This window comes from Leuresthes tenuis, unplaced genomic scaffold (assembly GCF_036924035.1).
Source record: "Leuresthes tenuis unplaced genomic scaffold, fLeuTen1.0.hap1 SCAF_11, whole genome shotgun sequence".
Lineage (NCBI taxonomy): Eukaryota > Metazoa > Chordata > Actinopteri > Atheriniformes > Atherinopsidae > Leuresthes > Leuresthes tenuis.
In genome coordinates, this window is record NW_027325365.1 from 948,008 (window position 1) to 973,705 (window position 25,698).

The following is a 25,698-nucleotide window of genomic DNA, read 5'->3' on the forward strand; positions in this document are numbered from 1 at the left end:
CCTCCACAGTCAGATCTGTGACCCGTCCATCCCTGAAAGTCTCAAATCATCCGCAGAGTGACTGCAGAGAGCTGAATGTTCACTTCCACAGCTCATATTCACACACACATCGTGACATTAATCAAACAGGAGATGGAGTGTGACCGCTGTTTGAGTCTTTAACCGCCGTGGCCTCACACACATCCGTACGAACACACACCGGCCTAATGAGCCATACAGCACACACACTCTGACATTAGCACGCTCACATTAGCACGCTCACACAAACTCTGACGTTAGCACGCTCACACACACTCTGACGTTAGCACGCTCACACACACTCTGACGTTAGCACGCTCACACACACTCTTACATTAGCACGCTCACATTAGCACGCTCACACACACTCTGACGTTAGCACGCTCACACACACTCTGACGTTAGCACGCTCACACACACTCTTACATTAGCACGCTCACATTAGCACGCTCACACACACTGACATTAGCACGCTCACACACACTCTGACATTAGCACGCTCACACACACTCTGACGTTAGCACGCTCACACACACTCTGACATTAGCACGCTCACATTAGCACGCTCACACACACTCTGACGTTAGCACGCTCACACACACTCTGACATTAGCATGCTCACACACACTCTGACATTAGCATGCTCACACACACTCTGACGTTAGCACGCTCACAGACACTCTGACGTTAGCACGCTCACACACACTCTGACGTTAGCACGCTCACACACACTCTGACGTTAGCACGCTCACACACACTCTGACGTTAGCACGCTCACACACACTCTGACGTTAGCTCGCTCACACACACTCTGACGTTAGCACGCTCACAGACACTCTGACGTTAGCACGCTCAAACACACTCTGACTGGCTGCCAGGATGTTAATCAAATAAACGATGGATGTTTAAATCTGATTCAGTAGGAAACAAACTCAGAGCAAACACACTCTGACATCCAGAGTCAGAACAGTGTTAATCTCATCAGAATTCACACCACAAGCGTCAGAAAGTCCGTCAGCGCCAGCGCTGGCCGGATGCTGATGAAGCCGGGGGTCAGCTAAGTGTTCACTGCGGTCAGTTAGCCCGTTAGCATGCTAACGCAGCAGCGTTCTCAGACCGCTGAGAGGCCGGCTGAGGCTAAAACCTGACGGGAGCGACCATAAAGCTCTGATTCAGAGACGGTCAACGTTCAGGCCGAGCCGGTAGGATGGAGAGTGAACTGAATGTTGGTGTTTTGCACAGATAAAACATCCATCCGACATCTTCCTGCTATCCGAGGTCGGACCGCGAAGGCAGCAGGTCCAGGAGGGAACCTCAGCTCCTGATCCTGAGCTTTTTCTGGGATTTAATGGCTCAAACAGTGAACTACTTCTTAACTTCTTTCCTTCACTGCATCAAACAAAGTGACCTTTGCTGTTGTCGCTGTGCAGGTTTTCACACCCGTTCTGGTCATTTTTGCACACAAAAACAGCTCAGTTGAAGTTTTGAAAAGCAACGATATGTTTCCAGGTGTCGGATAGCGACCCTGCAGGGTCCATCCACAGTAAACAGGTAGTTTCAGCTGGTGAAATCTAACTTAAACTACCCACAGAAGCTGCTGAAGGACTTGCTGACACCTCACAGCATGCGTCCTGCACACACACACACACACCGGCTCTGATTACTATGGATGCTGAGTTCGGCCTGTTAAAATATGCACATATTGCTGCTGAACAAGGCGAGTGTGTACTTATTCATGCAGGGTTACACATTTCCCCCGTCAGGCCTGCTCTGTCTCTCACACACTCACACACACCTGTTTGGTCGGCTCTTATTAGCCGTGTAATGTGAACTAATGAGTTGAGGCTGAAGCTCGAGAGACGGCCAGCAGGTCGTGTCTGTGAGATATTCTGCTTTCACTTTGTTTGCTCCTCTGTTCTCGTTATCGGGGAGAAATGTGAGCAGGTTCAAGCTGAAATGTCCCGAAAAGCGGGTTTTTAGGCCTGATTATAACAGTTATGTTCATTAGATTTTATCAGAGGATACATTTATTTGGTTTCTATGAACAATCTGAATGCATAAAAATGAAAAAATGAACCATTTCACTTCTTTTTTAAGTGAACAAATCTGTTAAATTATCTGCAGTCACTCTTTAGGAGAACATTTTACGGATTAATTCCACTTTTTAGGACAATTTCTTCTTGAAGAAAAGGGTTTTCTCTTGAACTCCCTCTGGGCTTCCGTAGTTCAGGCGGAGAAATGTGGCCAAAAACACCTGCTGCAGAGCAGGTAACCCACTGGGATCATTTTCAATGTGTCCGTGTTACTGGTTCTGTTTGTTCAGCTCGAGTCAAAAATCACGAACAGATAAAAATCAGACGTTCTGGAAACCTGATTCTGATTATTATTGATCTGAGGAAATGAAACAATGTGTTAATTAAAAAAAGACCAAAAAATAATGATTCTGATCAACATAATTATATAAGTTTATGGTCTTAAATAACTAATTATAACTAAGATAACTAATTAGTGGATTAACTGCAGAACTCCTGCTGCAGTATTAATTAAAGATGTTTAATGAGTTCGGTTTGTCAGAAAAACCTTAAAAAGTAATCAGATTACAAACAAAACTAAGATGTTTTTTCCTTCTTTTTCCTGTTGGGGACACCGACGCCCTGAGAAATGCATTGTGGGAGCTCCGTGGTGGCGCCGTCGGGCAGGAAACGCCCCCTGACTGATTTCCATTTGTGCACCTTAATAGTGTGTGTCATTCCTAATTAGGACGAGTGGCTCGGGGAAACGGCGGCTCGATGCTGGTCTGGCTGCTCCTGTCATGCTGCAATTACCAACAAATTAGTCTGCAGACTGAAGGGCTTCTGCACGCGCTCACACTGCGACCACGGCGGCGTGTGTGCGCTAATTAGTGCGTTCTGTGAGCGTGTGAAGATGTGTCGAAGTGTAGAAAGATTTCACAGACGTGGAACTGTTTGTTCTGCAGGTTAAATCCAAACAGTCGGATCCACGAACAAACGCTGGCTTCTCCGAGCTTAAAGGAGGGATCGTTGCTGCTCCTCAGAAGCAAATTCAAGTCGTCTCGGGGGACTCCGCAGAGCGAGTAAACAAGTCCAATTCAACCCAATTATATTCCAGTAATTTCTGTGAGTACGCTCACATTTACCTCCTAAAAAACATCTCAGCTCCTTTAACACCTTCCCTGAGTCCCAGCTGTGGCCCCTGCAGTCACTTTTACACCTGAAACACCTTCATGCAGGTAAAAAGGCTTCAGAAAGTCACTTTTACACCTGAAACACCTTCATGCAGGTAAAAAGGCTTCAGAAAGTCACTTTTACACCTGAAACACCTTCATGCAGGTAAAAAGGCTTCAGAAAGTCACTTTTACACCTGAAACACCTTCATGCAGGTAAAAAGGCTTCAGAAAGTCACTTTTACACCTGAAACACCTTCATGCAGGTAAAAAGGCTTCAGAAAGTCACTTTTACACCTGAAACACCTTCATGCAGGTAAAAAGGCTTCAGAAAGTCACTTTTACACCTGAAACACCTTCATGCAGGTAAAAAGGCTTCAGAAAGTCACTTTTACACCTGAAACACCTTCAAACACCTTCATTCAGGTAAAAAGGCTTCAGAAAGTCACTTTTACACCTGAAACACCTTCATGCAGGTAAAAACATCAGGTCAGCTAACATTTTACACCAAAAGTAGCGCGTTTCAGCAGCTTTTAAACGTGGATACATCCTTTAAAAAACACAATTAAGTCCCTTTGCATTGCCAACAAACAGAATTTCCACCTTTCGGGTCACAAGCATCCTGCAGCTGCGTTGGACCACAGTTTCTGAGCTAATCAGACTTCTTTCAGATGCTTTTTGTCCCCAAGTTGTTGCCGTTATGGTCAGTAAATGTGTTTCTGTGATAAAAACTCTTAGACCAGGAATAAACCTGCTTTTTAATCACACACAAGGCCTAATTCTTCACATATTTCCTACGTAACTACGCCTGTTACCAGATTATTCCACTAGGGGGCGCACCAGATGGAAAAAACACCGTCCATACCGTCCATTTTCCAACATTTTTCCAAAATAATACAGATTTCTCACCAGCTACAATGAGGCAAAGATCCGAACCACTGACCTTATATCCGATCATATTTTGGCCCCACACTGCCCCCTACTGGTCATAGCGCAGCTTGCTAATACTTAGCATTAGCCCTGAAAACGTTGTGGCGAAATGATGACATTTTGAATATGATACACGTTAATTCAAGGGATCGTTCAGATAAAACATGTCTGTTATCTGTTGGTAGAAAACAGATTTGATGTTAACGTGTTGTTTGGAACAGTTCTGTGGGTTATTTTTATTATTTTCTGAGGACAAAAGCGTGATGCAGCCATGATAAACACACGGCTCAGTAATTAAAGCCCGTAATGTAATGTTTTTTATGTGTTTATGGTTTTATCTTTATGCACAAAATTAAACTTTACACAATAAAAAGCTACAAACTGTAAAATGTCACTTTTAAACTATTATTAAACCCATTAAATTAAAAAAAAGAGAATTCTGGAGAACATAAATCTGTTAATATGATTAAAATAATTAGACGTGTTTGTCTCTCCGTAAATAAATTTATTTTACCAGGTTTATATTTCAAAGCTCATTTCAAGAAGAGTTAAGTTAAAGTTTTATAAAATGCCATAAAAATTTAAATTTGTAATTAATTAATTAATTTGTTTTCAATTTTATTCAACAGACAAAAGTCCAGATGAATGATTTTCAGCCTTTTTATTTAATTTAGAACCAAAAGTAGAACCTGCTGCAGCTGTTCTGGAGCCAAAGAAAGACAGAAAGTTTATAGAATCTACAGCAACAGCTTCTGGAGCTTCTCCAAGCAGCAGGTTACCTGCTGCCAGGTGAGGGTGTCAGGATTGGGTATAAAAGCAGCTTCCACCAAAGGTTCAGCCTCTCCAACAAGGATGGGTCGTGGCTCACCGCTTTGGGCCAAACTCCATCAGAGAATCATCAATAAGTTCAGGAAATATTCCTCAGAGTCAGACTGTAAAGAACTTTGGTCTTTCAGCATCTACAGAGCAGGATATTGGGAACAGATTCAGGGAGTCTGGGGAAGTCTCAGTGTGGAAAGGCCAAGGACAGAAAGCCCTGTTGGATGAGCTCGGAGCCCTCAGGCAGCACTGCAGGAGAAACCGTCAGGCCACCATGATCCATACAGCCACATGGGCTCAGGAGGAGCTGGGAAAAGCATTTCCACTCAACACAGTCCACGGCTGCATCCAGAAATGTGAGCTGAAGCTGCATCACACCAGGAGGAAGCCATATATCAGCTCTGAGCAGAACCACGGCCCAGTTCTCTGGACTCCAGCTCATCTCAGAGGGACAGAAAGACAGTGGACACGTGTTCTGTGGGCAGATGAGTCCACGTTTCAGCTGCTTCTGGGAAAAACTGCTGAGAAAGAGCATCCAGGCTGTTCTCAGAGGAAGGTTTAAAGCAGCGTCTGTGATGGTCTGGGGCTGCAGCAGAGTCCAGGGCATGGAGGGCTTCATCTGGGTGAAGGTACCACTGATGCACAGCTGGATGTTGGAGTTCTGCAGAGACAGATGCTGCCATCAAGGTGCCGTCTTTTCCCGGGAGGTCCGTGGTTATTTCAGCAGGACGATGCCAGACCTCATTCTGCAGGACTTCCAGCAGCTTCAGACACACAGAGTGTGTGAGCTCGGCTGCTGCCTGCAGGCCACATCTGTCTCCTGCTGCAGATGTTGGAGCATCATGAAGAGGAGAACCAGACAACCAGGGACTGCTGAGCAGCTGGAATCTGGGATTCAGCAGGAATGGACTCAGATTCAATCAGTTCAAAGCGTTAAAAAGAGTCATTAAAGGAAGCTGAAGGAACACGATGGAAACAGCTTTTACTGCTGATGCTGCAGATTCTGGATCTGGTTCTGAAGACAGTGAAGCTGCTCAGAGAAGAAGCTGAGAATCAGCTGTTTGTCTGTTAAATAAACGGATTCGTTAATGATAGTTTTTATTGTTTGAGGTTGTATTTTGTCACCAGTTTCTCTCACTTTGACACCGGCTGGATTTCTGAAACAGTCTGAAGCTGCAGCTCGGTTTCAGAAATCTTCCCGTGAAACATTTCTGCATCAGAACAAAAGTCAGAGCGACTCACGGCACGTTTTTCACCAGCTCTGAGGAAACTGAGAGCTGAGGAACCAGAAAAACACTCAACAGGCCGCAGAAACGAGACAATCCGGCTGCTTCTTCACTATTTATTCCAACAGTGAGAAGAAAAAGATTCGAGTCTTTAAAGGAAAGTGAGCTCAGCTGCCTCCAAACGTGAGAATAAAGCTCAGCCTGAAGCCCTGAGGAGCATTAATCAGAGTCTGCTCCTGTGGAACAGAACCGGTGAACAGAACCGATGAACAGAACCGTCCAAAAACAGCTGCAGCTGCAGAGTTTCTGCAGTTTACAGTCACAAAAGTCTCCCTGAGTCTCCCCGAGTCTCCCTGAGTTCCTCCAGAACGACTCAGAGGTCGAAGCCGGAGACTCACACAGTCTGTCAGAAGCTGTTTTTAGAATAATGTGAATAATTCTGCTGGTTTTCTGTCAGAAAGTGTCGCTCCGACTCAGAAAAACAAGAAAAACATTCTGTAAATAACTCAGATAGCGTGACTGGAGCCGATCGCCTATTGATCAGCTCACAGTTAGAGTGTCGCCACCTTTCCATCTTCATCACTGACACTGATGAAGATCTGTGGCCCCGGAGGGCCCCGGAGGGCCCCGATGCTCTGAGTGGGTTTCATGCAAATAACCGAGGCCCCGAGAGCCACATGATCAATATTTAGCATAAAAGCAAAGATTAGGCGTAAAATTCAAACTGCAAATTCAGATTTAAGACTCGGATCGGGTTCTGGAGCCGCAGTTTGGTCCAAATGTTGTTCGATTATCTGATTTAATAATTCTGTCCGTAATAAACTCAGTTTGGTCCGACTCAGCTGCACTGATGAAGTTAAACGTTCTCATTGTGAAATAATAAAATATCTCAGAGTCTCAGCTCCAACTGAAGCTCAGTTTGCTGCAAAAAGAATTTTCTCCCTTAAATCCACCCAAAGACAGACGGATTCACATCATTTCTCAGCAGAACCGGTCCTGAGCAGAAACTGGATCCCTGCTGAGCCTGAGCTGAAATAATCACGTGCACAGCTCCCAGCTCTAAACATGCACTTTATCAAGTGTTTAAGGACACTTACAAAGTTGGGAAATTAGAGGATTTGTTCTGTCGGGGGGGTTAAACGTTTATGGACCACGAGGGCGACCCAAAAGGATCATCTGAGACCCGATTTTCATGCAGATTTCACTGAAAGTCTCGACTCTTTCTGACATGAAAACGAAGATCATGTTTTTCACCTCTAAAATCAGACTTTTCACCTCTAAAATCAGACTTTTTACCTCTAAAATCAGACTTTTTATCTCTAAAATCAGAATTTTTACCTCTAAAATCAGACTTTTTATCTCTAAAAATCAGACTTTTTACCTCTAAATTCAGACTTTTTATCTGTAAAATCAGACTTTTTATCTGTAATATCAGACTTTTCATCTCTAAATTCAGACTTTTTACCTCTAATATCAGACTTTTCACCTCTAAAATCAGAATGTTTACCTCTAAAATCAGACTTTTTATCTCTAAAATCAGACTTTTTATCTGTAATATCAGACTTTTCATCTCTAAAATCAGACTTTTTATCGGTAAAATCAGACTTTTTATCTGTAATATCAGACTTTTCATCTCTAAAATCAGACTTTTTATCTGTAAAATCAGACTTTTTATCTGTAATATCAGACTTTTCATCTCTAAATTCAGACTTTTTACCTCTAATATCAGACTTTTCACCTCTAAAATCAGAATGTTTACCTCTAAAATCAGACTTTTTATCTCTAAAATCAGACTTTTTATCTGTAATATCAGACTTTTCATCTCTAAAATCAGACTTTTTATCGGTAAAATCAGACTTTTTATCGGTAAAATCAGACTTTTTAAAGGTTGAAAGTGTAAAATCTTCACGTTGTCGCCGTCCTCGGTTAAAAACAGACGCACTGAGCGCGCTCAGAACATGTAAAATGGCCCCAAAAGAGAAAAATCTGACAGTTTGACCTCTGATGAGGATCGTTTCTGTGCCAGAACCAACAAATGGACCCAAACGGACCCGATGTGAGAAATGATTTTATGTGAATAAACAGGATTTTCTGGACTTTAGCGGTTCTGGTTCTGATTCTTCTCCTTATAACAGGTCCTGGTTTTAACCTGGGTTTTATTCTGATCTCTCTGGTCGGTTCTGGATGTTTTTGCCCTTCGTTTTGAGGCCTTTCTGCTGCCTCCAACCCTTCTGGAGCACATTTATGAGCAGAAACAGGCTCCAAGCTCCAGCCTTCTCTGGTGTTCAGCCACCTGAGGATCAGACCTGAGCTTCAGCCGCTCATCTGAAGACTTTCAGCCCGGTTCTCTGTCCTGGAGCCACAGCACCGGCTGCCTCTGCTGCCTCTCCCGGCCTCCTACACCTTCCTGCCTGAAACCTTCGCTCTGGAGCTTCTCCTCACTTCCTGACACTCGTTGGATGCTGTGGGATCGGAACGAAGTGTTTTCTGCAGCTGGATGAGAACCGAACGGCTCCGAGTCCTCAGAGACGGATGTGAGATTTTAGTTCGACAAACATGTTGAGCAGGAAGAGTTTAACGTGCGCACACACACACACACACACAGCCTGCAGTAATTCCAACACTTTCACACATTTTATTTCTGTTTTCACTGTAAATCTATTTCTCTAATTTTATTTAAATATGTTTAAAATTCTCAGCTTGCAGCCAAATAAAAAGAATTATTTAAAATGTGTTTTTCTGAGATCAGATTAGTTTTTATTTATAATCCAGACAAATTAAATCTGCTGGAAAAGGAACTCATTTCACAGCTTTAAGACTCATCTGTGGCTTCAATTACAAATGTTTGAAAATCTTAAATGTTAAGATAACTTTGCAGCTCCACCCGTTCAGTCCCGGGCTGACGGAGCAGCTCCACCCGCCAGAGCAGCTCCTGTCCGGGTCGGATGGAGCAGCTCCACCCGCCAGAGCAGCTCCTGTCCGGGTCGGACGGAGCAGCTCCACCCGCCAGAGCAGCTCCTGTCCGGGTCGGATGGAGCAGCTCCACCCGCCAGAGCAGCTCCTGTCCGGGTCGGATGGAGCAGCTCCACCCGCCAGAGCAGCTCCTGTCCGGGTCGGATGGAGCAGCTCCACCCGCCAGAGCAGCTCCTGTCCGGGTCGGATGGAGCAGCTCCACCCGTCCTCCTCACTGATGGAGGCGCTTTTATTTAATCTCTCTCTTGGTGCATTTTTCTCTTTTCTTCTTCAGCTGATTTGAACCTGATCGATTCATCAGAGATAAAAACACATTTAAACTGAGTGCAAAACATCAAAATAAAATTTGGTTCTTATAGAAATAAAATTCAGATTTTTATTTTGTTCTGAAATTTAACTTAAATTTAATCGTTGATTTTAACATTTTTGTTTTTCTGCTTTAATTTGTGATTTTAAGATTAAAATGTTGAACTCACTTCAAATCAAAGTAAAGTTATTAAATTCTGATCAACATCATTTTACCTTCATTCCGGCGCGTGAAGAATTATCGATTAATTTCACTTTATCTGAAATTCAACCCGCCGCGTTTGGTTCAAAAACTTCTGCTTAATTTGTTTAAAAAATGTCTTTTAATTAAATTACAGATTTTATTCGAACTGTCTTCTTTTCTTATTAATTATTCTCACAGAATCTCGGGGAACGGAGGCGCGCGGTGGCCGCAGCTCCGCGCTCGTGCCGCCGCCTCCTTTCCGCGCGCGCCACGGCACCAAACTTCGTGTTAGATTTGTTTAAATAATGTGAGCCGCGGCTGTTGAGGTGTGAACAGTTTAAAGTTGGACGGCGAAGCCGCGCTGAGGTGAGGAAACTGCTCCGCGCTGCGCTCCGCGCGCACCGGGAAGCTCGTGGAGCCGAATCCGCCCGAGAGGAGCAGGAAGGCGGCGGGATGAGGCGGGATGAGGCGCTGCTGCGTTCAACTCTCCACGTCTGTCACATTTCTTCTTTTTTTTGTTTGTTTTCACACGAATTATTTGCTTTTCTGGTTGTAAAATTGACTCGTTTTGAACATTTTGTAGATTGTGTTGTTTGCTGAAAGTTTTGCGGTCAGATCAGTGTTTTCTTGCTGTTTCTGGTTTTATTTTCCCTGAGAAGCTGCGGCTCTAACTGGACCCGCACCCGGCTGACTCGGTTCGGACTTTTATCGGCTGTTCTGGGTGTTTTGCTGCAGACTGAGCGGAACCTGCGGGACGGAAACACGGCTGGAGTTTTCTAACTGCCACATGAGGAGATGCACGGTACGTTTTTTACCTCTGGGCCGCTGTGTTCGCGTCCAAAATCCCTGCGCCCTGCATCCAGGAGCGGACCGGGGTCATGCCGGTGGGGAGCGGCTCCTCCTTCATGGTCAGGGCCCCCCGGGGGAGGCTGTCCTGGATGGAGAACATCAAAGTGTCCTTCAGGGAGCTTTGTCTTCACCAAAAACACGAAAGAAGATGAAGAATAATCCTCCCTGTACCAGCCACTCAAAAGCCAAAGGGCCACCTGGATTAAGGTGGAGAAAAGAGGAGTGATGAGGAGGAGGAGGAGGAGGAGGAAGGAGGGGAGGAGGAGGAGGGGTGGGGGACACGAGCGAGCTTCCCCAAAGTACCGGGTCCTGGTCCAGAGAAGAGCCCCGGATTCCTCTGGGCTTCTCCGGGCTTGTTTTAGATCCCAGTCCGGGCTCGGAGCTTCAAACCGGCGTCTCTGAAGTTAAAGGAAGGCGGAGAGAGGAGCGCGGAGCTCGGAGAGCATCTCAGAGGAGCCGAGGAGGAGAACCAGCCGGGATCCGGAGAGCCTGACGCCGGGAGAACGGAGCGGGGAGAGCCGGGGATCAGAGGGAGGCGAGCAGCTGCGGATTGTGGAAAAATGAAAAGTGGGATAAAAAAACGAGCCAGCGCTTCAAAAAGGAGTAAAATGAAATGATTAGCAAACAAGAGGGAGGGACGGACCGTGGAAGGCTGCGGCTCCCGCGGGAAAAGGGGGATTGGGCAGCGAGAAATCTCATCCCCTCCCTCCCCGGCTCTTTATGGCTCCTCTGTCCCGGCGGAGAGCTCCTTCTCCCGGGGTCCGGGACTCTGGAGTCCCCGGGGGACCCGCGTGGAGCAGGAGGGGGCGGGGAGACGACCAAATAAGGGCAGCTCATTTGAATACTGGTCGCGCCTCTGGCGCCTCATTGGCTCAACTCTCGCGTTGCGTCATTGTTTTTCAAAGCACGCGCCAAATAAGGGTTTCCGCGTGTTCGGTGGCGTGCGCTGTAAGAAATAAAGTTAACAGGAGGGAGGTTAATGTGACGGTACACGCGCACTTCAGGACGGACACTTGTGGACAAAACACCGGGCGCGTGATGGAGGCGCAGCCTCGGGCCTGCTGATGGTCACGTGACGCACAGATCAGGTCACACCTGAGCCCAGGTGCGGGTTCCCAGATTGAAAGTCATTTCAGTGAAGGTTCGGCCGAACCGGAGGCCGAACCGGTTTCATGTTCCGGCTGCGCCGCGCACATTTGGCACCAAAGCGCGCTTTTTACGCGCGGACATATGGCGCAGCCCCCCCCCCCCCCCCCAAACAAGACGGTTTATTTCACACTGCGGTGGGTTTAAATCCGGAATAACAACAATAAAATGAACTCATCTTTCAGCTCATCCGCGGATTTTTTGACATTTTCAGCCTGAGTTTTTGTTTCTTTTCCAGCAGAATTTCTCTAATTAAGCAAAAACTCCAGAGCAGCTGATTAAATATTTATCCTCCTTTAGCCCGCTGCCGTCCTCCTGGGACAGAAACGTCTGGAAAGCCTGGAAAAAGGAGAGAAAAAGTCAACGAGACGCTGCAAACATGATGAAGAGGGTTAGAAAACGGCGCGTGAACATAATCACTTTTAATATTTATCACCACAAACACTTTGTTTTAATGACTCTGATTCTCCAGGTTGGAGTTCTTTTCTGATCCAAAACCTTATTTTCGTCCCTTAAAAGCTGTCAAAGCGCTAAAAATCCTTCAAATCAACCTGGAGCCGCCTGGAAGGCCTTGAACACGGACACGGTTCCGGTTCCGGAGAAAGAAAAGAGGCATCTCAGAACCTCCTTCATCCTCTCAGAACCTCCTTCATCCTCTCAGAACCAGATCCTGGAAAATCTTTTGTTCCAGGAAGATCTCAGATCCTTGAGAGCAGCCTGGAAACCCTAAAAAAGACTCCAGAACCTCCTCAGAACCAAGGGCCTCTGAAATGATCTAAATCTTAATTAAAGCCCGCTTCAGAAAAACGGAACCAGCTCACAGAACCTCTTTCAGAGCCTCTGAAACTCCTTAATTACCAGCAGAACCAATTTGGACCTTCCTAAAAACACAAGGACGCCCTGGAAGTCTCTGAGGCGGTTCATGGTTCAGAACCGCTGCCAGAACCTTTTGGATCAGACACACACACAATAAATAGTAAAATAAATAAATAAAAATCAGGAGGTTCTGGTTCTGTGACCAGCAGAACTCAAACGATGGCCCAGAAGCGCTTTCTGTTCTGATAATCATCATCGGAACGTGCGGCGTGTGAAACCCGGCCGGTACTTTGTTCTGTGAGGCCGGCTGCAGCGGGAGGGTCCGGTCCGCAGGACGAGGGCGCCCCGCAGTGGACAGAACCGGGTACTGCAGCCACATTGAGGAAGGAACCGGCTTCCGATTTACCCTTAAACACAGTCAGAACTAAGATAGAACCTCATGGATCGGAACCGAGTTCAAAGCATGCTTCAGTTCTGTTTTTAAAGATAATCCAACAGGAAGATTAATTATTTTCTAACAGAAACAAACCATCAGGAACAACACTGATCAATATTCACCATCATGATCAATACGGTCCAAAAGGATGATCAATAACTCCGATCATACGATCCAAAAGGATGATCAATAACTCCGATCATACGGTCCAAAAGGATGATCAATAACTCCGATCATACGGTCCAGAAGGATGATCAATAACTCCGATCAAACATCTGTAAAAACGTGGATCTCCTGGAGTTTCTCTGAGGATGAAACACAGTAAATGTGACAAAGTGTGAAGAAGAATTTAAGAGAAAACCGGAAGTGATTATTAGTTATTGGGCTCGGATTAAATCAGCTTCTTCCTGTTCCTCTCGGACCGTTTCGAGTTATTTTCCTTCGTTTTAACACGTGAAAATAATTAAAACTTATAAAACTAAAACTATTCGAACTGAAACGTCTGACGTCACGGCTGTACGTCATGATGCTTTGATGTTTTTCTGGTATTTTGGTTCAGTTTTACATTTAGATTTTCTAGTTTCCAGCCTGTTTAGTTCCCTGTTAGTCTCCGCCCCCCCCAGGTGTCTCAGATCACTAATCATTCTCTCCGCAGCATTTAGTCCCGTTTTCCTCTCATTCTTTGTCAGATCCTCGCCGTCACTCCCCTCGGCTACTGTTAGTTCTCCTGTTGTTTCCTCCTGAGTTTTCTGTAGTTTAGTTTTTCTCTTTGTGAATTTTCTACTTCTTTATTTTCTAGTTTTTCTCCAGCATTGCTGTGATTTAGATTTTTGGAATAAAACCTTTTGAATTTGAAGTTCTGGGTCCTTCCTGCTGCACCGTCGGTTCACTGTTAACACATATATATATAAATCATTCTTTTATTTCTTATAATCAGTCTGAACAGAGAAGCTACAGAAACCAGCTGCTTTTATTCTTTAATTTAATGTTTTTATTGTCTAAAGGAGCAGAAATAATATCTAACCCTGACCACAGTTGGTGCTCCATCAGTCTGTGGTTTTAATTCATCTTTTCTTTCACCAAACTGATCCTCAGCTGATCTGAAGGAAAGTTTCATTTCTAAATTAACTTTAAAATTTGATTCAAATGAAAACATTTATCCTTTTAAAATCCTTTTTAAAATTAAAATGAACAGAAGTGTTATTATCATTCGGTCTCCTTTAATGGGGAATATTCCAGCAGCAGCCTCAGAGGATATCAGAGCCCAGTGGATAAACTATATCTGAGGCTAATGTTCCAGCAGAGTTAGCTAAAGACTGTGAATGTGCAGCAAACACTTTTCATCCCACTGTTTTAACAACTTGGTCCAGTTCAACGCTGGACTGAAGGAACTGAGCCACAAAGAGGATCAGTTCCAACTCTCAGAGCCTGAACTTCAGAGCAGGGAAATGGAAGCATCTGAGAAATAACTCCTCATGGTTTATTTACTGATTTATTTCTTCCTTTAGCAGCAGCTAACGCTAACAGCTTAGCTAATGAAATAACTCCTCATGGTTTATTTACTGATTTATTTCTTCCTTTAGCAGCAGCTAACGCTAACAGCTTAGCTAATGAAATAACTCCCCATGGTTTATTTACTGATTTATTTCTTCCTTTAGCAGCAGCTAACGCTAACAGCTTAGCTAATGAAATAACTCCTCATGGTTTATTCATGATTTATTTCTTCCTTTAGCAGCAGCTAACGCTAACAGCTTAGCTAATGCAGAAATAACTCCTCATGGTTTATTTACTGATTTATTTCTTCCTTTAGCAGCAGCTAACGCTAACAGCTTAGCCAATGAAATAACTCCTCATGGTTTATTTACTGATTTATTTCCTCCTTTAGCAGCAGCTAACGCTAACAGCTTAGCTAATGAAATAACTCCTCATGGTTTATTCATGATTTATTTCTTCCTTTAGCAGCAGCTAACGCTAACAGCTTAGCTAATGCAGAAATAACTCCTCATGGTTTATTTACTGATTTATTTCTTCCTTTAGCAGCAGCTAACGCTAACAGCTTAGCTAATGAACGTACGCCAACTTCTCAGGAGTTATCTGAGAGATAATTCCTCATGGTACGGAAGCCGAGAATAGGCGTGTTTTTAAATTTTTATGCACTGTTTTCTCGTGATAACAACTTTTATTTATGATTAATTACCTTAGCTGAAGCAGCTGGATAGATAGGAGTTTGTCAGCCTCTCATCTACTAACCGGTAACAAACTAACGCAAAGTTAACTTACCGGTAGGCCACAGCTGCAGTCAGTGGCTACGAAGCCATTCGTGGCAGCTCGTGGAAATCAAGATGAACACATTATAAATTAATTTGTTATCACCAGAAAACGATCTTTGTTATGTCGAGATAACGAAATAATAACATAAAATAACATTGAACGCCGTGTACCGCTCTCGGTGTGTTAACGTTACATTATCTGCATGTTTCTGATAAAGATGGAGGTCTCCAGGTACAATTGTTTAATGAGGTTAATAAATCCAAAATGTTTAAACGCAGTAATTAACGGTTCACATGCATTACTACGAGTTACGCTGTGCACATCTCCGGCTTGGTCCATTACTGTTGGTGAGAAAGCATTGTTTGCTAGCATCTGCTGCTAACTTACAGCTAACTTACAGCTAACTGCTAACCTACAGCTAACTGCTAACTTACACCTAACAGCTAACTCACAGCTAACTACTAACTTACACCTAACAGCTAACTCACAGCTAACTTCTAACTCACAGCTAACTACTAACTTACACCTAACAGCTAACTCACAGCTAACTACTAACTTACAGCTAACTGCTATCTCACAGCTAACTACTAACTTACACCTAACAGCTAACTCACAGCTAACTGCTAACTTACAGCTAACTGCTAACTTACAGCTAACTGCTATCTCACAGCTAACTGCTAACTTACAGCTAACTGCTAACTTACAGCTAACTGCTAATGTACAGCTAACTGCTAACTCACAGCTAACTGCTAATCTGCTTCCCTCTGGGATCAATACAGTAACTATCTGTATCTGGAGTGTTTCTGGCCTGACTGCAGGAACAGCTAAACATGCTAAACTGTTTCCCTCTGGGAGAATGTTGGAGAACTCTGGAACAACCACCCCCCCGCACTGCTGCACACCTTAAGACCTGTTTAAGGAAGAATGGGACAAAATAACAGCTGGAACTCTGCATCACCTGGTTTCCTCAGAGTCAGAACGGCTTTAAGTGTTGGCAGAAGGACACAAAGTGGGAAAAGGTTCACTGACTTTATGGGATGTTGCAGGTCTGAGGTGTAGAAATGATGTTTGTTCACAGATTAAATGAAGCTGAACAGGAAATCTGTTGAGTTCAGACTGACATGACATTAAAGTTAAAGTTAATGATAGAATCAATGTTTTATTTCCATTTTCTGATCTGTGGTTGTTCAAATTGTTTATCTTGTTCAACAGTTTAGTTTATTCTATTTAACATTGTCTCATTTATTCTATTTACTTTTGTCATTTGTAATATTTAAAAACCTTTTTACTCTTTCTGGGGAGCTTTTAATCTTCACATTTGGACTGTTTTTATCCTCTCATTTCCTGTAAATCACTGTGAAATGCTCTAAACTGCTGTATCAATAAAGTTTGACTGATGGATATTTGAATTAAAAAAACAGCTTCTGTCTGAAGACAAACTGTCTGAATTAATTAGAAACAGATTTGTTTTTCAGGCGAATCTCTGCAGCTGAATAAGTTTTGTGAGAGCAGAGCGCCCTCTAGTGAAGGAAACGGCACATTACACCACTGCTCACATTATTTACAGATAACTGAATCAGCTGCTTCATCCGAGGCAGAAACAGTGGAGCTTAAATAATGAGCAATAAAAGAGAATATATCGAACTTTTGGAGTTCCTTCAACAGGAAACAGCTGATTCATCACAACACAGGAAATTAAAACCTCATCTCTGTGTTTTCTGGTTAAAATAACATTGGTTAACATGTGTTTTGTTCAATGTTTTCATCAAACAGGACATTAAAGTATGTCACAGTAATATAAAGAATATTCATATCCAGAACCACCAGTTTTAGGCCAAACCCTGGAAGCCGTCTCCAGAGAAAAAACTGACTCCCGGTGCGTCGTTGACAGGAAACCAAACGCATTTTGCACCAGAAGAAGAAACCATGTGACTGCTGTAAGGTGACGGAACAAAGAGGAAACTTTTTCTTTCTCCTCCCAAACCTTTAAAACCAGAAATACTGTTCTGATCTTCCCAGCCCTCAGACTGCGCTCATTTCCTCCAATCAGAGGTGATGCTCCTCAGTCTGCACATGCTCAGTACGTCCCGCTCCACCACGTCAAAAACAAACGAGAAATTCCCTTTTAATTTTATTAAATTCCCTTTTAATTAAATTAAATTCCCTTTTAACTTTATTAAATTCCCTTTTAACTTTATTAAATTCCCTTTTAATTTTATGAAACGTCACATTTTCTACTTCTGTTTCTGGAGTTTAAACTAATAAAGTTAAAATTAATCTAACAGTATTAGTTTTTAGATGTTTATCAATATTAATTTATCAATATTTTAGATGTTACCATGGCAACTGTAACAATCAGGTACAATGAACTGTTATTAAAAACACTGATGTTGCTGCTCACAGCATTTTTCTTGATTAATTTCATGAACTGACTGATGTTTTTAGACATTATTTGATGTTTTTACATATTATTTCAAGCCAGAATGTCTGCTGTGACCCAGTGTTATCAGTTACTTCTGTGTTGATGAAGCTAACTGCTACTTGTGCTAAAAACAATCGCTAATGTCACTGTTGGTTGTGTTTGGTGGAGCAGAAAACATATTTTATGTGAATAAAGACACCTGTTGTCTTACCTTTAATGACTTCATGGCCTTCAGTGGAGAGTTCATGCTGGCAGCAGTTCCTCCATCATCACAGCAGAAACCCTCCATCAGCTGTTTGTTCAGAATTATTATGCAAAGCTTGTAGATCCTGGCTGCTGTTAACAGGTCAATAACATCTTAAAATATCAGCAAAATAATAGATTTGTTTAATCAGCAAGAAGATGCGTTTGTTAAGACAGTCGTCTGTGTTCCAGCTGTTTTTTTCTGTGGCACAGCTACATTCAGGTGACAGATGGCTAATGTTAGCTCATGCTAATCCCTGTTAGCAATCATCACTGTATTTTAGTGGAAAATGATCAAAAATATTCCAAATTCAGGACTTTTTAAGGATATCAAACATGACTTTTTATTCAGCAAGCAGATGCGATTTTAATGAAAGCAACACGGGTACAAACTGGTATCAGAAGGCTAATGTTAGCTAATGCTATAGTTGGCGCTAGCTTCCCTAATTTACAGAAGTTCATACATTTCTGTGGGAAATTCATGATAATATTCCTAATTAAATACTTTATGGATTTTAAACAAACTGGTATTTGTTTAGTTGGGAAGTTGATGTGTTTTTAATGTCAGAGCTTCTATTCCAGCTGTACATTTAGGTGGCACAGACTCTAAGCTAATGTTGGCGCTAGCTTCCCCCGTTAGCCTGCTTTTTAGTGGAAAATGATCAACAATATTCCAAATTCAGGACGTTTTAAGGATATTAAACATGACTTTTTATTCAGCAAGCAGATGCGATTTTAATGAAAGCAACAAAGGTAAAAACTGGTGTCAGAAGGCTAATGTTAGCTAATGCTATAGTTGGCGCTAGCTTCTCCCGTTAGCCTGCTTTTAGTGGAAAATGACCAAAAATATTCCAAATTCAGGACTTTTTAAGGATATTAAACATGACTTTTTATTCAGCAAGCAGATGCGATTTTAATGAAAGCAACACAGGTACAAACTGGCACAGACTTTAAGCTAATGTTGGCGCTAGCTTCCCCCATTAGCCTCCTTTTTTAGTGGAAAATGACCAAAAATATTCCAAAATAAATACTTTGTAAGGGTTTTAAACAAAATGCTCTGATCAGCACCGTAGATCCGTTTTCAAAGATCAAATCCTGACAAAATTAAAAGAAGAACAGGACAAAAGCGAAGCTGCAATTTGTTCAACTTTATTGAGAAAAACATCACAGAGCTATTAGTTGATCGATCAGCCGCTGGGAGCTTCGTTTCTTTTCAGTGCAAAAAGAGGAGAACAGTGTTGGATGATGGATGAACTAACGGCTCTCATCTAAAAACTCAAAACAAAAAAACTACAAACTGAAAAAGCTTTCGCCTTTTTTCTTTTTTAAAACGAGTGTTCAGAGCAGCACATGAACCAATCACTGACATGCATTAATGAGCTCTGCTGCGTAACGGTCAGGTGAGTCCGCTCGGCTCGGCGGGTTTGTTCTGTTGGCACATTCGCAGCTCCGAGGCTGCAGCCCTTCACTCGCTCGTGTTTAAAGCAGACAAACGTTGGTTTAAAAGCATTCAAGTTGAAGATGGGACAAACAGAAATGTGAACAAATTGCTGTAACGGGGTGGGGGGAGGGGGCGTGGCCACGTGAGAAACAGACAGGTGAATCCAGCTGGCGGCGGCTCACATGGCGTATTTCTGGGTCCAGTCCTGAGCTGTCTTGTTGTACCTGCAGGAGGGAAGACAGGAAGTGAGGAAGGTGCAGGACAGACGGGCTGCAGGGACGATGCCATGCCCCAAAAACACGCACACGCCAACCTGAAGCACACGCCACCCCGAAGCACACGCCACCCCGAAGCACACGCCACCCCGAAGCACACGCCGACCCGAAGCACACGCCAACCTGAAGCACACGCCACCCCGAAGCACACGCCACCCCGAAGCACACGCCGACCCGAAGCACACGCCACCCCGAAGCACACGCCGACCCGAAGCACACGCCGACCCGAAGCACACGCCGACCTGAAGCACACGCCGGCCCGAAGCACACGCCGACCTGAAGCACACGCCACCCCGAAGCACACGCCAACCTGAAGCACACGCCGGCCCGAAGCACACGCCGCCCCGAAGCACACGCCGACCCGAACCAAAGTTTGCTTTTATCCGACTCTGTAGTAACAAAAAAAGCTCTTTTAGCTGTAAAAATGAGTTTAAACTCCATTCAAACACCATCTGAAGCTCATATGAGAGACGGAACAAGAACGAATCGACAGTTTCACTTCAACAAATAAAAGCACGACTGGCTCAGCGGCGGCAGGAGAGCAGGAAGCTTTAAGGGAGTGAAGTTGGCAGGAAACGGATCATCGGCAGCGTTACCGAAGCATCTGAAAACAACCGGACCAACATCAACCGGACCAACGTCAACCAGACCAACGTCAACCGGACCAACGTCAACCAGACCAACGTCAACCAGACCAACGTCAACCAGACCAACGTCAACCGGACCAACGTCAACCAGACCAACGTCAACCAGACCAACGTCAACCGGACCAACGTCAACCGGACCAACGTCAACCAGACCAACGTCAACCGGACCAACGTCAACCAGACCAACGTCAACCAGACCAACGTCAACCGGACCAACGTCAACCAGACCAACGTCAACCAGACCAACGTCAACCGGACCAACGTCAACCGGACCAACGTCAACCAGACCAACGTCAACCGGACCAACGTCAACCAGACCAACGTCAACCAGACCAACGTCAACCGGACCAACGTCAACCGGACCAACGTCAACCAGACCAACGTCAACCGGACCAACGTCAACCAGACCAACGTCAACCAGACCAACGTCAACCAGACCAACGTCAACCAGACCAACGTCAACCGGTCCAACGTCAACCGGACCAACATCAACCGGACCAACGTCAACCGGACCAACGTCAACCGGACCAACATCAACCGGACCAACGTCAACCGGACCAACATCGACCGGACCAACATCGACCGGTCCAACACCGACCGGACCGACATCGACCGGTCCAACATCGACCGGTCCAACATCGACCGGTCCAACATCGACCGGTCCAACATCCAACTCTGGAACCGACCCAAACAGAACCAAGTCTCTGTTGGCGTTAAACTCTGGAACCGACCCAAACAGAACCAAGTCTCTGTTGGCGTTAAACTCTGGAACCGACCCAAACAGAACCAAGTCTCTGTTGGCGTTAAACTCTGGAACCGACCCAAACAGAACCAAGTTTCTGTTGGCGTTAAACTCCGGAACCGACCCAAACAGAACCAAGTTTCTGTTGGCGTTAAACTCTAGAACCGACCCAAACAGAACCAAGTTTCTGTTGGCGTTAAACTCTGGAACCGACCCAAACAGAACCAAGTCTCTGTTGGCGTTAGACTCTGGAACCGACCCAAACAGAACCAGGTTTCTGTTGGCGTTAAACTCTGGAACCGACCCAAACAGAACCAAGTCTCTGTTGGCGTTAAACTCTGGAACCGACCCAAACAGAACCAAGTTTCTGTTGGCGTTAAACTCTGGAACCGACCCAAACAGAACCAAGTTTCTGTTGGCGTTAGACTCTGGAACCGACACAAACAGAACCAGGTTTCTGTTGGCGTTAGACTCTGGAACCGACCCAAACAGAACCAAGTCTCTGTAGGCGTTAAACTCTGGAACCGACCCAAACAGAACCAAGTCTCTGTTGGCGTTAAACTCTGGAACCGACCCAAACAGAACCAAGTTTCTGTTGGCGTTAAACTCTGGAACCGACCCAAACAGAACCAAGTTTCTGTTGGCGTTAAACTCTGGAACCGACCCAAACAGAACCAAGTTTCTGTTGGCGTTAGACTCTGGAACCGACACAAACAGAACCAGGTTTCTGTTGGCGTTAGACTCTGGAACCGACCCAAACAGAACCAAGTCTCTGTAGGCGTTAAACTCTGGAACCGACCCAAACAGAACCAAGTCTCTGTTGGCGTTAAACTCTGGAACCGACCCAAACAGAACCAACAGACTGATTCAGTCCCACTTGCAGCTGGATTCAACATTAAAGATTCTGCGTTTAAACCAGAGGTCAAAGGTGGAGTTTCAGGGTCACAGAAGCTGCAGCTCCGCCCTGCTCCACCCGCTCTCTTCCTGATTATGCTCCAACTTCATCAGGTTAAAGTTCTGAGCGCCCGGGGCGCTGCGGGTCAGAACCTTTGGCCGTCTCTGAGCCTGGCTGTGCTGCATGCAGGTGACGGGTTTCTGCAGCCATGCTCTGCATCAGCGTGCTGCAGGAAGCTCAGGTGAGCCACAGGTGGGCCACAGGTGGGCCACAGGTGGGCCACAGGTGAGCCACAGGTGAGCCACAGGTGAGCCACAGGTGAGCCACAGGTGAGCCACAGGTGAACCACAGGTGAGCCACAGGTGGGCCACGGGTGGGCCACGGGTGGGCCACAGGTGGGCCACAGGTGGGCCACAGGTGAGCCACAGGTGAGCCACAGGTGAGCCACAGGTGAACCACAGGTGAGCCACAGGTGGGCCACAGGTGGGCCACAGGTGGGCCACAGGTGAGCCACAGGTGAGCCACAGGTGAGCCACAGGTGAGCCACAGGTGAGCCACAGGTGAGCCACAGGTGAACCACAGGTGAGCCACAGGTGGGCCACGGGTGGGCCACGGGTGGGCCACAGGTGGGCCACAGGTGGGCCACAGGTGAGCCACAGGTGAGCCACAGGTGAGCCACAGGTGAACCACAGGTGAGCCACAGGTGGGCCACAGGTGGGCCACAGGTGGGCCACAGGTGGGCCACAGGTGAGCCACAGGTGAGCCACAGGTGAGCCACAGGTGAGCCACAGGTGGGCCACGGGTGGGCCACAGGTGAGCCACAGGTGGGCCACAGGTGAGCCACAGGTGAGCCACGGGTGGGCCACAGGTGGGCCACAGGTGGGCCACAGGTGAGCCACAGGTGAGCCACAGGTGGGCCACAGGTGGGCCACGGGTGGGCCACGGGTGGGCCACGGGTGGGCCACAGGTGGGCCACAGGTGGGCCACAGGTGAGCCACAGGTGGGCCACAGGTGGGCCACAGGTGGGCCACGGGTGGGCCACAGGTGGGCCACAGGTGGGCCACAGGTGGGCCACAGGTGAGCCACAGGTGGGCCACAGGTGAGCCACAGGTGAGCCACAGGTGAGCCACAGGTGAGCCACAGGTGGGCCACGGGTGAGCCACAGGTGGGCCACAGGTGGGCCACAGGTGAGCCACAGGTGAGCCACAGGTGGGCCACGGGTGGGCCACGGGTGGGCCACGGGTGGGCCACAGGTGGGCCACAGGTGGGCCACAGGTGAGCCACAGGTGGGCCACAGGTGGGCCACAGGTGAGCCACAGGTGAGCCACAGGTGAGCCACAGGTGAGCCACAGGTGAGCCACAGGTGGGCCACAGGTGAGCCACAGGTGGGCCACAGGTGAGCCACAGGTGAGCCACAGGTGGGCCACAGGTGGGCCACAGGTGGGCCACGGGTGGGCCACAGGTGGGCCACAGGTGGGCCACAGGTGAGCCACAGGTGAGCCACAGGTGAGCCACAGGTGAGCCACAGGTGGGCCACAGGTGAGCCACAGGTGAGCCACAGGTGGGCCACAGGTGGGCCACAGGTGGGCCACAGGTGAGCCACGGGTGAGCCACAGGTGAGCCACGGGTGAGCCACAGGTGAGCCACAGGTGGGCCACAGGTGGGCCACAGGTGAGCCACAGGTGAGCCACGGGTGAGCCACAGGTGGGCCACAGGTGAGCCACAGGTGGGCCACAGGTGGGCCACAGGTGAGCCACAGGTGAGCTCAGCTCTTACCCTCACAGCATGGCATACTTCTCTGTCCACTCCCTGGCTAGTCTGCTGTACCTGAGACAAGCAGCAGGACAGGCGGGTTAACCAACACCTGCTGCTACCGGCGCCACACCTGAGCCGTGTGCTGGCTGAGCATCACCTCGCCGGGCGCCAACTCACCTGACAGGGTCTGTTTTGTAGATGCGGGCGATCTCTGGCACTAACGGGTCGTCAGGATTCGGGTCACATAACAGAGAACAAATGGACAAAAGGACTGTGGGAGGAAACAGAAGTTTAAGCATTTAAAGGGTGACAAATGCTCAAAATTCATTTATTTTAAACTGCATTCATCTCAGTTTTTATCTTTCGTCTCGTTTTAACTGGAAAATATTGGATTTATTTGAAACTTCTGTATTTATTTCTCTATTATTTATCATTATTTTATTTTTTAATCCAACCATTGTCATTCTGGTTTTTCTAATTAGTGCAAAATATTACAGGAACAAACGCTTTAAAGGTCAAATATTCATAAAAATATCAGCTGAAAGAAAAGAGAAGCAGGCTGAGGTCAGATAAACCAGAATAAATACAGATGAAGAAGACACAGGACGAATAAATCCCATTTTACTGAGTATAGGAGGAGGAAGAAGCTCACCTTTAGAGATGGTTAATGCTGGAGACCACTGAGATCTCAATATATCCAAGCAGATGCTGCCGTTACTGTTAATATTTGGGTGATAAATTCTCGTTGTGAAGGCGACCTGAAAGAAACGGACGCATCAGAGCAGCTTCGGGCAGAAAAGCTCAGTCAGAGGGGTGCGGTGCGTTCACTGACCTTGGGTGGTTTGAAGGGATAATCTGTGGGGAAATGAATAGTGAGGAAAAACACGCCGCCCTGATAGGGACTGTCGGGCTGCAACAGAGAGGAGAGGCCGGTTAAACACGAGTCCACCTGAACTGAGACCTTAGTAATCAATACATCAGTTATGGTGAGTCGGGCTCCTCTGTGAACTGTTCTAGAGTTTATTTCAACGCGTTTTCATTGTTAAAACCAATGAAAACGCGTTGAAATAAACTCCGACTCCAGCTCCGACCCTGAGCTGAGCTGCTGAGCTGCAGAGCTGCAGAGCTTCAGAGCTGCTGAGCTTCAAAGCTTCAGAGCTGCAGAGCTGCTGAGCTTCATACCAACAAGGTTAAAGCAGCTGGAAATGTTAGTGGAAGCTAAAAAGCAGCAAACTCTGAGAAAGTCCGGCTTCTTTCTCCCGTCCGGTTAAAAATAACCTGTTCATCAGCAGCTGTTAAACCGACATATTACACTGTAGGTATCTGGGGAACAAAACTCAGAAAACTAAGTGAACCCCTGATGCAGCAGCTCCTTCAGCTTCAGCAGCAGCAGCTTCAGCTTCAGCAGCAGCAGCTTCAGCAGCTTCAGCAGCTTCAGCAGCAGCAGCTTCAGCAGCTTCAGCTTCAGCAGCAGCAGCTTCAGTAGCTTCAGCAGCTTCAGCAGCAGCAGCTTCAGCAGCTTCAGCTTCAGCAGCAGCAGCTTCAGCAGCTTCAGCAGCTTCAGCTTCAGCTTCAGCAGCAGCAGCAGCTTCAGCAGCTTCAGCTTCAGCAGTGATGGTTTCCTGTGGGACGTATCAGTCTCTCACATGTTGTGGAGGGATTCTGGGACTCTGAAGGTGCCACAGCGCCATCATTAAAACAGACGAACATGTGGCTGGACGATAAAATAAAGTTAAATCGGGATTAAATTCATGTTGATGATCAGTGAGAGACACTTTGAGTCCAAGGAAAATGAGGCCGAAGCATCATCTGCATGAACAGAGCTCCGAGGACCAGTCCAGGAGGGATTCAAACCCAGCTGGAACATCTGGGCGTTTCAGCTTCCAGCTAAACTGTGACTCACAACACAAAGCTGGCGCCACCAGATCCAACACATCTGCATGAGCTGCTGCTCCTCCGAGGGTTCATTCTGTAACATTCAGATGGGATCTGATCATGTAAAGCCATGAAGAGGAAGAAGGGTGGAGCTCAGAAATCCTGAGACACAGTAAACAGACTCACTGCTGGAGTGTTTACTCTGTAAAGGTTGTTACTGAGCTTCTTCTGTTAGTTTGAGAGGC

The 25,698-nt window shown here is 46.1% G+C and overlaps 2 protein-coding genes across 4 annotated transcripts in view; both read right to left on the bottom strand.

Annotated features, from left to right (window-relative positions):
* The window catches only part of LOC140318582 (transcription factor COE1-like), a 137,175-nt gene extending 125,980 nt beyond the window's left edge, over positions 1–11,195 (bottom strand). The window contains exon 1 of the mRNA XM_072396397.1: positions 10,456–11,195. Coding sequence (XP_072252498.1) covers positions 10,456–10,589 — 134 coding nt within the window. The 5' untranslated portion in view covers positions 10,590–11,195. The remainder of the gene's footprint in view (positions 1–10,455) is intronic.
* The window catches only part of LOC140317651 (ubiquitin-conjugating enzyme E2 2-like), a 211,570-nt gene that overhangs the window by 179,848 nt on the left and 6,024 nt on the right, over positions 1–25,698 (bottom strand). Inside the window, exons 4-8 of one of the 3 annotated variants that reach the window (XR_011917785.1) lie at positions 24,411–24,488; positions 24,231–24,336; positions 23,756–23,849; positions 23,600–23,650; positions 19,218–19,488 (exon numbers count right to left, since the gene is read on the bottom strand). Coding sequence is in view for 2 of the 3 variants with exons in the window: in XM_072395126.1 (XP_072251227.1) it covers positions 23,602–23,650; positions 23,756–23,849; positions 24,231–24,336; positions 24,411–24,488 (327 nt within the window). In the remaining variant the exon portion in view is untranslated. Of the gene's footprint in view, positions 1–18,951; positions 19,489–23,599; positions 23,651–23,755; positions 23,850–24,230; positions 24,337–24,410; positions 24,489–25,698 lie in introns of those variants that run through there. The other 2 variants (XM_072395126.1, XM_072395127.1) reach the window with 2 other exon arrangements.